A 13,977-nucleotide genomic window follows, 5' to 3' on the forward strand; every position below is an offset into this window, starting at 1 on the left:
ATTTGGAGGGGAAAGAGAGTGAGAGCTGTCGACGAAGCGTGGTGAGGAAGAATGGGAGATTGGTGGCTTGGTGAGATTAGTGGCATGAGCTGTGAGGGAGAGCGAGAGAGGGTGTGCTGTGAACGTTGCGTGTGTGTTGCAAACGGTGTTGCACAGTTCTTTCAATCAAACCCTAAGATCCTCACAAAATCATGTCAAAATCTTGATTCACCAGGCCTTTTAATTAAGTTAAAAGCTTCTGTTTTGTTATCTTCTGCAATGCAAGAAGCATCGTCAAGTCTGCAACTCCACGTTGCTGCAAGTATTGTCAGTTATTGAACTGTGCAGTGAAGGGCATTATTGTACTTTCGGTAACAGAGCAAACGACAGTCTAACACTAATACACGGTCAGGGGTGCTAAATGTCAATATATGCATACATTCTCTCTAAGTGTAACAAGGGCAAACCTCAAGGGAGGTTTCCAAAAATTACCCATTAATTATATATTTGTAAGGAGATTAAGAAGTAAGAACCCATTACACGAGGTTTGATTTTGAGCAACGAAAATGAAGCCGCAGAAAGACCACTTTTCATTCTGCGTTATAAGGTTACTTTGGGAATTACAGGAGTTTCATTAACTTTGTTAAAGAGCTTATTATTTCACTGCTTCACAGAAATATAGTCCCAAATTAATAGAATCTACTCAATGACAATACTACCCATCGGATCAGAATCCTACCAGAATAAAATATAGTCACTGCTTCACATAAATATTATCCCAAATTAATAGAATCTACTCAATAGCGATACAACCCTTTGGATCAGAATTCTACAAGGATATATAAAGTTACTGCACTTCGGGAGCCAACAGGTAGTAACAAGTAAGGTAAGCAAGCATACAGGATCTCGGTAATGCTAACGGCAAATAAGTGGCTTTAGTTCAATTAAGCAAGTTAAATTATCCCTTATTGTTTCCACATCGAAGGGTACCTAACTTTTCATAGGCAAGGCAACATTATAGGAGATCTATCATATCTGAAAGTGCAAATAAAAATTGTTACTATCTACAAAGCAGAGAAGATTTAGAAATGATACTACACAGGAGAGAGAATCGCTCGAGACAGGACTGTCTATGAATTCAGGGTTCATTCATTCCAAACCCAAGGTTTTAAGAAGCCTGAATAATGTTGCAGCTTCTCTAATTCTTGAGAATTCAATGCAAAAGGCTTGGACTTCGATGAAGAGATCCTTAACTGTAAAGCAAAAACTGGTCAGAAAATCGAGAAATATAACAGCAACATAAATGTTCATAAATTCAATTCACATGCTTCAATCATAGGAATGTAAACAAAGCACGAACATTGTTCAATTAATCAATACAGTATTTTCAGAACTCTAGATAAGTGTGTAGTCAAGTGCATATCAAGTATGCTTGACATGCATGAACAATATCTAGGGATGTAAAGTCACTCACCTACAAAACGTCCCAGTGTGTCACAGGAACATACAAAAAATGCTTACAAAATTGAAGGATTGCTTTCAATATAAAAAATAACTACTGACATGTTTCTTTCTAACCAGATAACCTAAAAAATGGCCAAAACACAATTCCACAATACAGCTGTCGTTTTACAATAACTCATTGAATACTCCACATATTTTCAATCAATTCTACAGCAGATTCAATACCTATATTTCTATGCCTTAAATTGATGGCTGCCCCTTGTAAAGGTCTTCAGGTCAATTGTTAAATTTCTTTTGAAAAAGAAAAAAAAAAGTTCTAAACAATGATATGGGGCAACCATTCTCAACAGAACCTTCAATTCCCTTCTATTACTGAAATTATCTTAGTAAACTCATCATTGGGCCTAACAAGATTTAAAGATGGAAATTAACCTTTAATAAACTTCTCCAATTAAAAAAGAAATGAAATGAAAGCCAACTTAAATCAAGAGAACAGACCCTTTTTCATATATATATATATATATATATATATATATATTATATAGGGACTCAGCTTGAAGCCTTCAATCCTAATATGTTTCTGATCTCCAATACACAAACTTAACAAAAATTCTACGAAGTTTACAGGAGGATTTCAGGCAGATTTTAACAGACATAAGGTAACTCCTCACATGCTGTCTTGCTACTTCGATATATTTGTCCTACAAGGACAGATGAGTAGACAGGAAAAAATAGTGAGTATAATCAGTTATAAATAATGACTCTCTTTGGTCGTACTCAATTTCAATATTTGTTCCCCAATACAGTCAAATAGATGCACAAAGAAACACGAGTGACTAGGAATCATCTTACTCTCTTGGACCAACTAAGTTTGATTTTAGCTTCAAGCACACACACAAAACATAAAAACATATAAATAGCCCATGAATGTTATATGCCTCGCACATAGTCATATAAACAACATGTGTAACAGGGAAAGAAAAAAGGCATAGCACATTCTCACCATCAATTATTCTGTTTCGGATTAGACTCTGTAAGAAAACACATACAAGTCGTACAAGTCTGTTCTGCATGTACTTATCCTGACAAATGAGAGAAACACTTGTGAACCTAACAGACAATAAGTACAAAGTTTCAATGTCATCAAAAGATTTTGTCCAAAACATATAATCAACTAGCATTCTATATAGTCCGTGTAACCCATTTTACATTTTGTTTCCTTTGGTGTGGTCAAATCAAATTGAAGAGGACTAAACGGGTTAAAAATAGGGAGATGAAGAAAGGTCCATCTCAAGATTACAACGCTTCATATTCAAAAGTATCTAAAGCACATTTTGTACCATACAGAACATCCAATTTTAGTGCAGCAAAGCCTCCCATTTCTCCAAAAGTGAAAAAATAGAGAGGAATAATGAAATTCTTCAGCAACTGAAACACATATTGATGCCAAACAATGAATTTCACAGCACAGCAAACTGGTTTCCTCGTCTATAGTATTAGGTTGAAGACTACTATTTGGTTTTGCGAAAGAATTATGTCAAACTAGAATCTAGGTCACTCAACCTTAAATAATGCAAAGCAAACAACCGACTTGAAGCTTCACTAGAAACTTAGGCCGAAGTGCATTGTGGACTTCCACAGTGAAATTCGTGTTTGTGATTATACGTGCTTGTAAGACCAAAGAAGAGTTCATGTCTATTATAGTTTCAACTGTTTGTAATCAAAACATCAAGAATTAAGATCAATCATGACCCTCCATTCAGGTAGAGAAAGAATATGTTTACAAAACTTGTTCTTATAGTGTATGGTTGAGTAATGATTTCTAAAAATGTGGGACAGTTGAAAAAAAATAGAGAATGTTTATGGAACACCGATCAACAGTTTCACCTTTTTAGAAATCCACATAGTATAAGCACAAACTAAGTATAAGCACGAACTAAGCAAATCAACTTTCATCATCAACCCTCAGTTGGTCTAACAACATTAAGAATCCCCTTTAGTTTCACCAACTTCATCCATTCTCTCAATCTAAATAAGTTTATTTTTCAAAGTTTGTTCTTTTAGAAATAGAATCCTTTTGATCACCCAATTTTTTGTTTCTTTTGTGAGACAGAATACTGGGCAACTTATTTTGTACAGTTTAAAATGCACTATTTCCTCACTATCTTCATGGCAGAGTGGCTAACAATCCGAATTGTTTATTATTGAATACAGTGGCTTCAGACTTGGAAACATATTTATCTGTTATTTGATATGAACATTGGCTAAACACATAAGATTTGTATTCTTTAAAACTTCAAAAAGAAGCACACCAGCGAGCATAATTTGTACATAATAAAATACATTATTTCTTACCGTTATCCTTGCAGATTGGCTTAAATAATAATTTGTTAGAATAAATCAAAAGATTCAAATTTTAAAATTAATTAAATAAATAAGCTATTCATTAAAACTCTACAAAAATTGCATAAATACTTATGTGTTGGTTTTGTTGGCTCCTTTTGTACACTCCTTGTGGGCTTGGGTCACCATAACCCTTTTTTTTAAGGTTATTATCCTTTCACTGCACCAAGTATAGCGAAATAACAAACCGCTACATGAATTATTGAAGTGTAAAACTTCACTACGTTAACTATAAAAAAAATAACATTTTACTACTTTTCCGTTACTACTGTTAGTCAAATGCTGATGTCATGATGATTTCATAGGGGCAAATTTGTCTTTGCTAGAAATTATAATAGTATGGCAAATAACACCTAATCCCAATTCCACAGTTTTTCTGTTTTCTTCTTGCCTCAATTTTTCCACTCTCTCTCTCTTATCTTCTCTCTCACTCGATTGACTGAAAGACCTCACAGCAATTTTCTTTGATCTCATCCTTGCAGCAACCGCGAATCAAGGGAAACAAACAGAAAATCAAAAGAAGCAAAAAGAACGAAGAAAAAATGTCAGGAAGAGGAAAGGGAGGCAAGGGTATCACGGCTACCGGTGGGTAGCTGACGCGAGTCTTGGGATGCAGTTGGCAGAAAGACTGTGGCGATGGCTACTGGTGGCTGGTGGCTGCAAAAATCATATTCCTAAATTTTAGGGCTTGAATCTTATATATACTTTAGGTTGAGTAATCTATTTTGGGGGGTAATTTATTTCGTATAAATTATTTTGATTATGTACAAAAATTTTGAAGTTATTGGATCCTGAAAGTTTAAAAATTAAGATGCATTGGGTGTTGTTCTTGATGTTTATGGGTGAATGAAGAATGATGGAAGAGGAAGAAGGAAAATAGATGAGGGAAGAGAGAGAAATAAAAATAAGCAAAACAGAAATTGTACTTTCAATAGATTAATAATCACATTTACATTTGGCATTTTGTCAAAGATTAAGGTGTTGGGTACTGGCTGGTTTTGGTTAGCCTAAACCCTAAAACTTTGGAATTAAATGTAATTAAATTCACAGTAATTTTGTCACATTTCAAACCTTTTTAAAAAATTTCAGAAATCTTTGCTAATTTTGTTATTTTCGACATTATTGATAAGGGCAATTTATTTTACAAGTCAACTAACAGTAATAACGGAAAAATAATAAAATGTAATTTTTTTCATCGTTAATGTTGTGAAGGGTTACACTTCAATAATCGTGTAGTGGTTTGGTATTTTGCTATACTTGACGTTGTGAAAGGATAATAACTTTTTTTAAAAAAAAATTAATTATTAGGAAATCTTATAGAAAAAGATTTGAATTTGAGTCAAATTTTGATACAAGTACAAGGCTACTTCCGAAAAACCTTTCTAACAAAAGATATCCACAGGAAAAGTATCTCGTAGGATGTGATTCTAATAAATAAGGAACAAAGGGCTGCTTGTACTACAAATAACTCTACAATGGTCAACATAGCGGCTGGATGCATAAATCCTTAGTAATTTTATAATATGGGAATCCCTCACTTTAAAAGTAAGGTACAAGCTAAAACACAAGAAAAGAACAAACACTTCAATGCAATGTATGCTGTCCAGTATTGTATTGAAATCATATATTTTTTTGAGTGATGATACAACCACAAACTCTTGTGTACAAACTTATTTTGTACAAACTGATTTGCCATTAACTCATTGGTTGAATAAAAATCCAAAATAATAGAAACAAATCATGTGGATCAAGAGATATTTAATCCAACCAATTTAATCATGCCATATCAGTTTGTACAAAAAAAATTTGTACAAGAGTTTGTAGCTTTATTATTACTCATTTTTTTAAATTGTCTTTTAACTTGTCCCTTGCTGTATTAAAGCGATTCTCTTATCATAAAACTACTCTAAATCCTTTGATAACATAAATTTGGCTTTCTCCAACCTATTGTCTATTTATGACTTTTTATTACTTCTTTCTGTTTTATTTTTCCCTGCCCTAAACTCCAGTTGTCTTCTTTACCTACAAACTGTACACTATATTACTTGGCAATTAAATCAAATCCAGCGTCTCAAACTCAGTGCAAAGAATCAGGTACCAATTAGTTTTACTATCTGTTGTTACATAATGCTTTGTATATGATGCCATTTAAACAGCAGAAAAGCATAGAAAACAAAAATACCTTGATGTTACATAATGCTTTGTATATGATGCCATTTGAACAGCAGAAAAGCATAGAAAACAAAAATACCTTGATGTTCTGACAGGAGGATATACAGTTAGTTATGTACATGCGTACAAATTCTTTTGGAAGTTCTACAGCAGTGGTAAGCCGGTTCACTACTTCCATTGAATGTAGACTCATGTCCATATTGACAAGAACCGTATAATACCTATGTGCACATATAACCAAAAGCAGAATTTCAAACGTCAAGCCAAAAGCATGACTTCAATTACAACAAAACAGAATCAATTGATATGCCAAAAACATACTCAGAAATTTCAGGCGAATTAATTAACTTCGTAAGGACATCAACCGCAATGAGGGGATTGTTTTCCACCAACTCCTATGAGCAAGGAAAAGGGCTATTGAGAATCAATTCAAGCAAACTCACATACATATACGAATTAAACAATGGGAATATTGATTCACATACCGGTAGTTTTCTTGGCGTCAGTCCACAGTGATATACTAGCTTTGGGTCATTAGCCAACTCCACCACAACTTGCTGGACAGGGGAAAAAAAAATTATTTCTTTCTGTCTAAAAACTATTGATAAAACAAAAAGTAATGCATGGTTTAACACTCAAAGACAAGCAGAAGCTTAAACCATTTGTTATTTCAAGTTGTTCAATTCAAAAGTAAAACAAAAAGTTAAAATCAAAGGATTAGACTACCTCCAGCTATTTTCCTTGCTTCCCATCAACAATGGAATTAAGAGAGAAAGAACAGATTTAAGTCCTCTTCTGTTTTGAATCCTAAATATGAAAGATTTCAAAGTCTTAAGGAGAAATCCAAGAATTTGAGTCTAAAATTTTAAATCTCTCATTCTCAATCATTGAAGAATTGCAATTCCAACCTTCACAATTTGATACTGATAAATTAGTAGCTACAAGAACAGACATGCAATAATGGGGTAAATATATGACCCAAAAAAAAAAAAAAAAAGCTAAGACTCTGGTGAAACTGCCATTGCTAATGATGATGGAGTTGAATGGTGGCATCAATCGCATGCTATAAAAATCAGTTATAAGATAGAGATTGGTAGTAATAGAGAAAATTGAGTTAGCAGCTGTAATGATGGTAAGCAACAGATGGCAAGGAGAGTTCAACAAGAATAACACCATAAGGCCGTGTTTGGTATGTTACATAAGATTGGGTAGGATTTAACAAGACTAATACATTAATTTCTTGTATTTGGTGCCAGTCTGGACATAATTGTATAATGGACAAGACTACTAAAATAATAAAGCAAATGTAAATGAAAGCATTGATTGTTTGAACATTTTATTTAAAACAATAAAATCATAAATATACATTTTATTAAATGTTAATTAAATTAATTATTATCACATAGTATTTTCATAATAATAAACTCATAAGTATATTTTTCACATTGTTAATAATTTATATCTCTAACCCATGTTCTCCCACTACGAAAATGATGATGAGGCTGGAAGTGGGTCATTGTAATATCTAACTGCTTTACATTGACTTTAGGCATGGTGTAAGGCATCACAAGTTCCACCTTACAAATAAACAAGTTGGTAGACAGAATTGATGCAAGTAGCTAAAGCTATGATTCCTAATCTTTGCAAAAGGGGATTTAGGTGGTGCACCGGATGATGCCACCTCACCTGTGCAATTAGAGGTGTTGATTGCATGTTGGCCAATTGGCACACATTCATAAGCCAAGAACAGAAACCGAGGGTGTTAAATGCATTTTGCATATGAATAAGAGGATGAAATTATGTGTTAAAAGGAGCTTGACACTAGACACTTTAAGAACACAATAGAGTTCAGAGTGTTAGTGCACCCGTACCCAGCGCAAGCCTTTGTTTTCCCTTTTCAGTTTTTTCATGTTAAACCATGCGTGTTAGTGCACCCTAAATTGCACGCAGTGGGTTGAATGAGCTAGCCTACTGGAGGCTTGCTGCTGTCAGAATATGCTGATGCATAATGAAAAATAGCCCACTGAAAATGGTCCTCATGGCAGCGTTATGACAGCAAAGACAATCGTGAAAATAATATGTGTTGATGGTTGATCAAAGCCAAGAGTTTAGACATATAAAATTTAAAGCACCTAGGAATTACAAGTATTGACCATAAAATCCAGATTCAAAACTAACAATATAAAAAGATGTTGACAAAGCCATAATAAATAAGGATTTTGAATTGCTTAAGAATTCGAAAGCCAACAGATTAGATGACACAAAAGACACACTTATCTAGCTAGTATCCATTCAAGGTAACAATATTCCAATATTGGATGATTCAATTAATCATGTTGCATGCAAGAAAGACTGCCAACTTCCTCCACCACCAAGCAACTTAATATTCACAAATATGTGTTCCAACATTTGTTTCATATCATGAAAGTCTAAAATGTAAATTTATGGTTAGTAACAAAAAATTGAACTAAAAGTCTATTTATATACTAAACCCATAAATTCAAGGCCAGAGTTCAACATGATCTCCCTATTTAATTAAAAATCTTATTCCAACTGATTAAACAGATACATAGACTATAACTTCCTTACATACAAAGACAACATTAAATTATAACATTTTGGATAAATTGCATTCAAGTGTGAGAAAGATAGAATGAGTGTGTATTAAGTTCGAATTAAGTCTAAGAACCTCATATTGCGCAGGCAGCAAAGGTCCCTTCAAAGCTTTGGCAATCAAGTCCCTAACTGCAGCTCCTCTACTAGTATCCGCACACATGCCGTGATCCCAAAGAAGCTCATGATTGTTGTCAGGTATGAGCCACTCAAGCTGGAAAAATTCTTGATAACTTAAACAAGTACATAGCACTCTTAAATTAAAATACAACACTGTTCTAATATGTCATACCTCCCTATCGAGCACAGGGAACCTCGGTGGAAGTGGCCTGATCCACCGAGGATCCAATCCCTTCAATGACAGATGCGTCAACAATCCTGTTACAGTTTCATCTCTACTACCAGCTCCAAGTTTAGTTTTGGCTCCAGGTTGGAAGTCAAACCTAAAACACAACCCTTAAGAGCATTATGAAGAAAACAATGTGAACTGAAGCATTAAAAGAACTAAAAAACCAAAATATGTGTGACAAGACGTAATTCTTTACTCTCAAAAGACTTACTCTGGTGAATTTGGATCACATCCATGTGGCAAATCAGGGTCTGGGAATGCATTTTTTGTAGAAGCATTTATATACGCGCTATTAAACGGTTCTGGATGTACTTTATCACAATACTGCTGCTGCAACTGCTCACGTTGAGGGAAGGCCTGACAGTAGGTAGATAAAATAAAATTTTAACCAAAATATTAAAAAAAAAAGATGAGAGAGAATATTATTTTCCTTGAATAATTCCGGTCAATACCCGCCCCCACCCAAAAAAAAAAAAGCCAAGAACAGCAGGAAATTTATGCAAGCTTCACAAGTATGGAAATTTTAATAAGAAAGTCAAATTTTATTAATAGAAGATTCATCTATTTATACAAAGTTAAAAAGAAAAGGGGAAACAAAAACACAGGTCCAAGTGTCCACGTGTCAGGTGTAGAGGTGGCAAAATGGGATACAACACGATTACATGACATGGATATGACACGACTTTCCTATATTCATGTTGACAAATATTGACAAGATTAATAAATGGATTGACAAGACACGATAAGTAACCGTGTCATATCCATGTTGGACCAACTCAACACAATTACACATTTATGAAACAAATATCAATTAATATGTAGTAATATTTATTGGAAAAATTAACTAATATATATACTGGACACTAAATTAATTATTCGTGTCATATCCATATTGTGTTATAAACTTATTCATGTCATAATAACTTATTTATGACTTATTTTTAAGAATAAAACTAACATATTTGTTATTTTTAAATCAATTTTAATTTTAATTTTTTTTGCATTAAATATGTTAAATAGGTCAATACGATTAACACGATTAATAAATGGGTCGTATTCGTGTTTTGATGTTTCGACATAATTAATAAATGGGTTGGTACTTGCTTAAATTTGACACAAATAAGATAGACACGATTACATGGATTGACCCAATAGTCATGTGTTTACTCATGATACGTAAAGCAAATGAGAAGTTGTATAAACATGTACTTACATGGGATGAAGGATCAAAACCTTTGATGTAATCTGCAGCTGACTGTTTGAGAAACTGCAAGCAAAAAAAAAAAAAAAAATCAGAAATCACATCCAAAACAAGAAAAGTAAACATTAATTAAGGTGGAAAAGCAACAAATTCAAAATAAGCAACCACAAGCAAGTTGATGTATGTCAAGTGTGGCAATCAACTTTTAGAAGTATAATAAGCTAACTACATATTGAACACATCAAAACCAATTAAATCTATTGAAATAAGGCAGATCATGAAATCAAGTTAAGCAAAGAATGTCAGAAAACTGAAATTTCAAGAAGTATGGAGTACACATGTCATGCAAATGTAAAACACATATCCAAAGACAAGCACTTCACTAAAAACAACCCATTCCCAGCCAGTAAAAGGATCAAGAGAGATTTATTATTCTATCTCAGCAGACAAATATTCAAAATAGTTCAGGTCTCCATGTTAATGCTAAGCAAAACAGACACTTGTATCATAACAGAAGTTTTGGCCCATCAAGACCTATGCCAATACCCCATTTTTCTATTATTAAGGGACTAAACAGACAACTCATCAGAATCACATTTCTTCGGGTCTATAAATACACTAGGACATTGGTTATTTAGCTGCAAAGCTTTCTTAGTGCTTGGCAGTCAAAAGTTCTGTCAATTTCCACAGGTAAATAGAATTAGCAACTTTGATTAGCACATATAAAAGATAATCTACTTTTAAGTAACATATCAGAAGGCTTAAAAGAGAAAGTAAAACCTCTTTATTACTATTGGAGCTGCTGGAGCTTAACAACTGGAGAAGAAAAGCCCTCTCAAATTTTTCAACTTCATCATCACATGCAGACTGCAACATGATTAAAAAAAGAAAATAATAAATAAACCCCATTAATGGAACGTCATCCCTACCAGAAAATCAACAAATGTGCCACATTGTTACATAACACAGATAATTGGAGACATTTACCATAAAGAACAAAAAAGAAACACTGAAAGAGAGACATCAAACAAAATATCATGACATCTCAAATTTAACAAGATGAGTAATATTTCTTTGATGCAATGCAAATTAATCAGGTAAGACATACAAAAAAGAAAAAAAATTATGAAAAATAATATATTTTATTTCTTTTATGGTATGAAATCTCTCTTTAGCTACAAAAAAATCAATTCTTTATAATAATGACAAAAAGAATATTAATATTACATAAATAGTAAAAACATAGATAATAAGATTCTTCAAGATACAAAATCTCGGACAAAACATCAACATTGTTACTTATGTCTGCATAAACACCAGAAAAGCTTCCGTGTAGCCATTTAGTTTAGATGAAGAGCTAAAATGTACACAGTTTCAACAAATATATATGCAACAAAATGATTATATTTATGTCTGCATGACCTTATATTCTTAAGCAATGTTAGCATTGAGTTGGATGAGATGCATTCAAATTTCAACAGCCATCCTACAAACAAAAGCTAATGATTTAGGCAGTTGTGATTCTAAACTTAACAATCTCAAATCATGGAAATTTCAGACCTCAAAAAAAAAAAAAAAAAAAAAAAATCAAATCTCACAAGAACAAACAAACTGGGACTTGAATTCTTTGTAAACAAACACTAGTAGTCTGTTGATCAGTCACAATTACAAACCAAAGAAAGACAAACTTGCTTATACTTACTACAAGAATACCAAATATACTTACATTTATTATTAAAGATATGAATGGATTTGCAGAAGGTTTTTGGGAGCAATAAGAATGATGTAGAATCGCAAATGCAACCAAACGTTCAGTCGAATTCAGTGCCTTTTTATCCTGCAATTGTATGACCATCAGCGGGTCAGCAAAGGACCCCAAAATGCATTTATGTAGAAAGCATAATATCTGCAATCTTACCCAAAGAAAAATGAAAAATGCCAAATTCATTTACCGATAAGGCACAAAAACTAGTAGCAGTAACAACAAAACAAACAATGAAAACAATAGCTGCAGCAGTAACACCAATTACAAGAGTGATTCAATAAATCAACATTTTACAACTACACAAAAATAAAAAATAAATAAATCCAAATGCAGCCGTTCGTAGAAGATTAATAACGCAAACTGAGGCAAAAATCTAAAATTATTATGACACATCCTTCTATATAAAATAAAACCCTAGCCAATTCATAACGCAGTCATAATTTTTCGATATATAAGTTTAAAAACTAAAGAAAATTGACTAAAATCAAATTTGCAAAGAGTAAAATTGCCTGTAACAAGAGAGAGAGAGTGGTGCAAAGAACGAAATGGCGGTGGCGAGGGAATGTGGAGATGAGATCGGAGACGATCTCCTCCACTGGCTTTTCCTGCGATTTCAACATTTCAAATACTCGTCCCGATTCTTCTTGACTCAACATCTTTTTTTTCCTACTCTTGCAAATTTTTTTCCTTCAAAAATTTCAATTTCAACAGGGACATATAATACAAGACCTCGTGTAGACTATAGCCGATGAAGGAGGTCGAGGACAAGTGAAACAGGGTGAAGATGTGAAGGAGTAATTTAAATACAACCCTTCATTTATAAAATAAACACAATCAACGCCTCATTATTTTTGATTCACTATATCTACCCTCATGTATACTTAGTAGAAGAAAGATACCTGCGCATTCATATTTCGTATCCACATTCCATGGGAGAAAAATCTATTCTTACCAATTCAATTAGAAAGGAAAATGAGTCCAATAATTACTAGAACTCGAACACATGCTCTCAAATCGTGTATCTTTCATTATTTATTTTGAGTAGAGTTGGCAAAAAATCTTAAATTTTAATTGGGATTTAAGATTCCAAACTAGACCGGATTAGTCTATACTTTTGAGATTATTTTTAAAAGTAGTTAGGATTTAGGATTAAGATTTATTTCACTTATTAATTTAGAATAGGATTGAGATTAGTCTCAAGATCGCATTATTAGAAAATAATTCTTTGATGAAAATCTTCAACTAAAATATTAGAAACATTCATATTGTATTATCAAGAATAAATAATTAAATATGCAGAAACGTATTTGAATTTATATTGATCAATTGCCTCTATAAGAATTAAGGCCTTTAGCAAAAAGTTTTCTAGTGACAAAATTATTTTTGTTGCCTTAAGTGTGTTATAGCAACATAAAAAAATATTTGTTGCCAAATACTTAAGAAATAAATTAATATTTAATTAGCATTTCTAGCGACAAATATTTCGTAACTAAAGACATACATTAGCAATGAATTAATTTTTTATTGCCTAAATTTTTAGCGTCAAACTAAATATGTTGGTGCCAAAACATTTAGTGACAAAACCTTTATCACTTAATAGTTTTGTCAAGAGAGAGTGACCAATGGCGACAAAAAATAATTTGTCTTCAAATCTACGTAGCTAAAATTCTAAATTTAAAAATCTAACTTCTTGACTTTTTGTGACAAAATTTGAGTTTTGTTGCTAAATGTGTGTTTGCAGTGAAAATTTCCAATTTTGTCACTAAAAGCAAAAAATTAAAGATTTAAATAATTTTGTATCCGCCAAAATTTTTAATTTTTTGCGACAAAAGATAAAGTTTGTCAATAAATGTATATTTTTAGTAACAAATGTAGAATTTTTTCGCTAAACAAATTAAAAAATTTTAAAGTGAAAGGTGGGTGGTTTTCCACTAGATTAAGTTTTAGTGATAAAAAATTCAATTTTGTCACTAAAAACTTTATTTATATCTCATATACTATATTTCTTTCATTGTTTCATTCTTTTATTCT

The 13,977-nt window shown here is 32.6% G+C and overlaps 1 protein-coding gene across 2 annotated transcripts; it reads right to left on the reverse strand.

Annotated features, from left to right (window-relative positions):
- Positions 1–723: 723 nt before the first annotated feature.
- LOC18033070 (CCR4-NOT transcription complex subunit 11) lies at positions 724–12,953 on the reverse strand. 2 transcript variants are annotated; one of them, XM_024182034.1, is made up of 12 exons: positions 12,456–12,952; positions 11,908–12,018; positions 10,962–11,048; positions 10,194–10,247; positions 9,192–9,337; positions 8,924–9,074; positions 8,708–8,845; positions 6,504–6,575; positions 6,340–6,413; positions 6,098–6,239; positions 2,447–2,525; positions 724–1,232 (listed from the first exon to the last, which is right to left on the reverse strand). In XM_024182034.1, the coding sequence occupies exons 1-12, from the start codon at positions 12,600–12,602 to the stop codon at positions 1,129–1,131; spliced, it is 1,305 nt and encodes a 434-aa protein (XP_024037802.1). In that variant the 5' UTR covers positions 12,603–12,952; the 3' UTR covers positions 724–1,128. The 2 variants fall into 2 exon arrangements, with proteins under 2 accessions (XP_024037802.1, XP_024037807.1); XM_024182039.1 differs by lacking the exon at positions 724–1,232 and adding an exon at positions 2,061–2,144 and having other exon boundaries at positions 12,456–12,953.
- Between the last annotated feature and the right edge of the window lie 1,024 nt (positions 12,954–13,977).

The sequence above is a fragment of the Citrus clementina genome, unplaced genomic scaffold (genome assembly GCF_000493195.1).
Source record: "Citrus clementina cultivar Clemenules unplaced genomic scaffold, Citrus_clementina_v1.0 scaffold_9, whole genome shotgun sequence".
In the NCBI taxonomy this organism is placed as follows: Eukaryota; Viridiplantae; Streptophyta; class Magnoliopsida; order Sapindales; family Rutaceae; genus Citrus; species Citrus x clementina.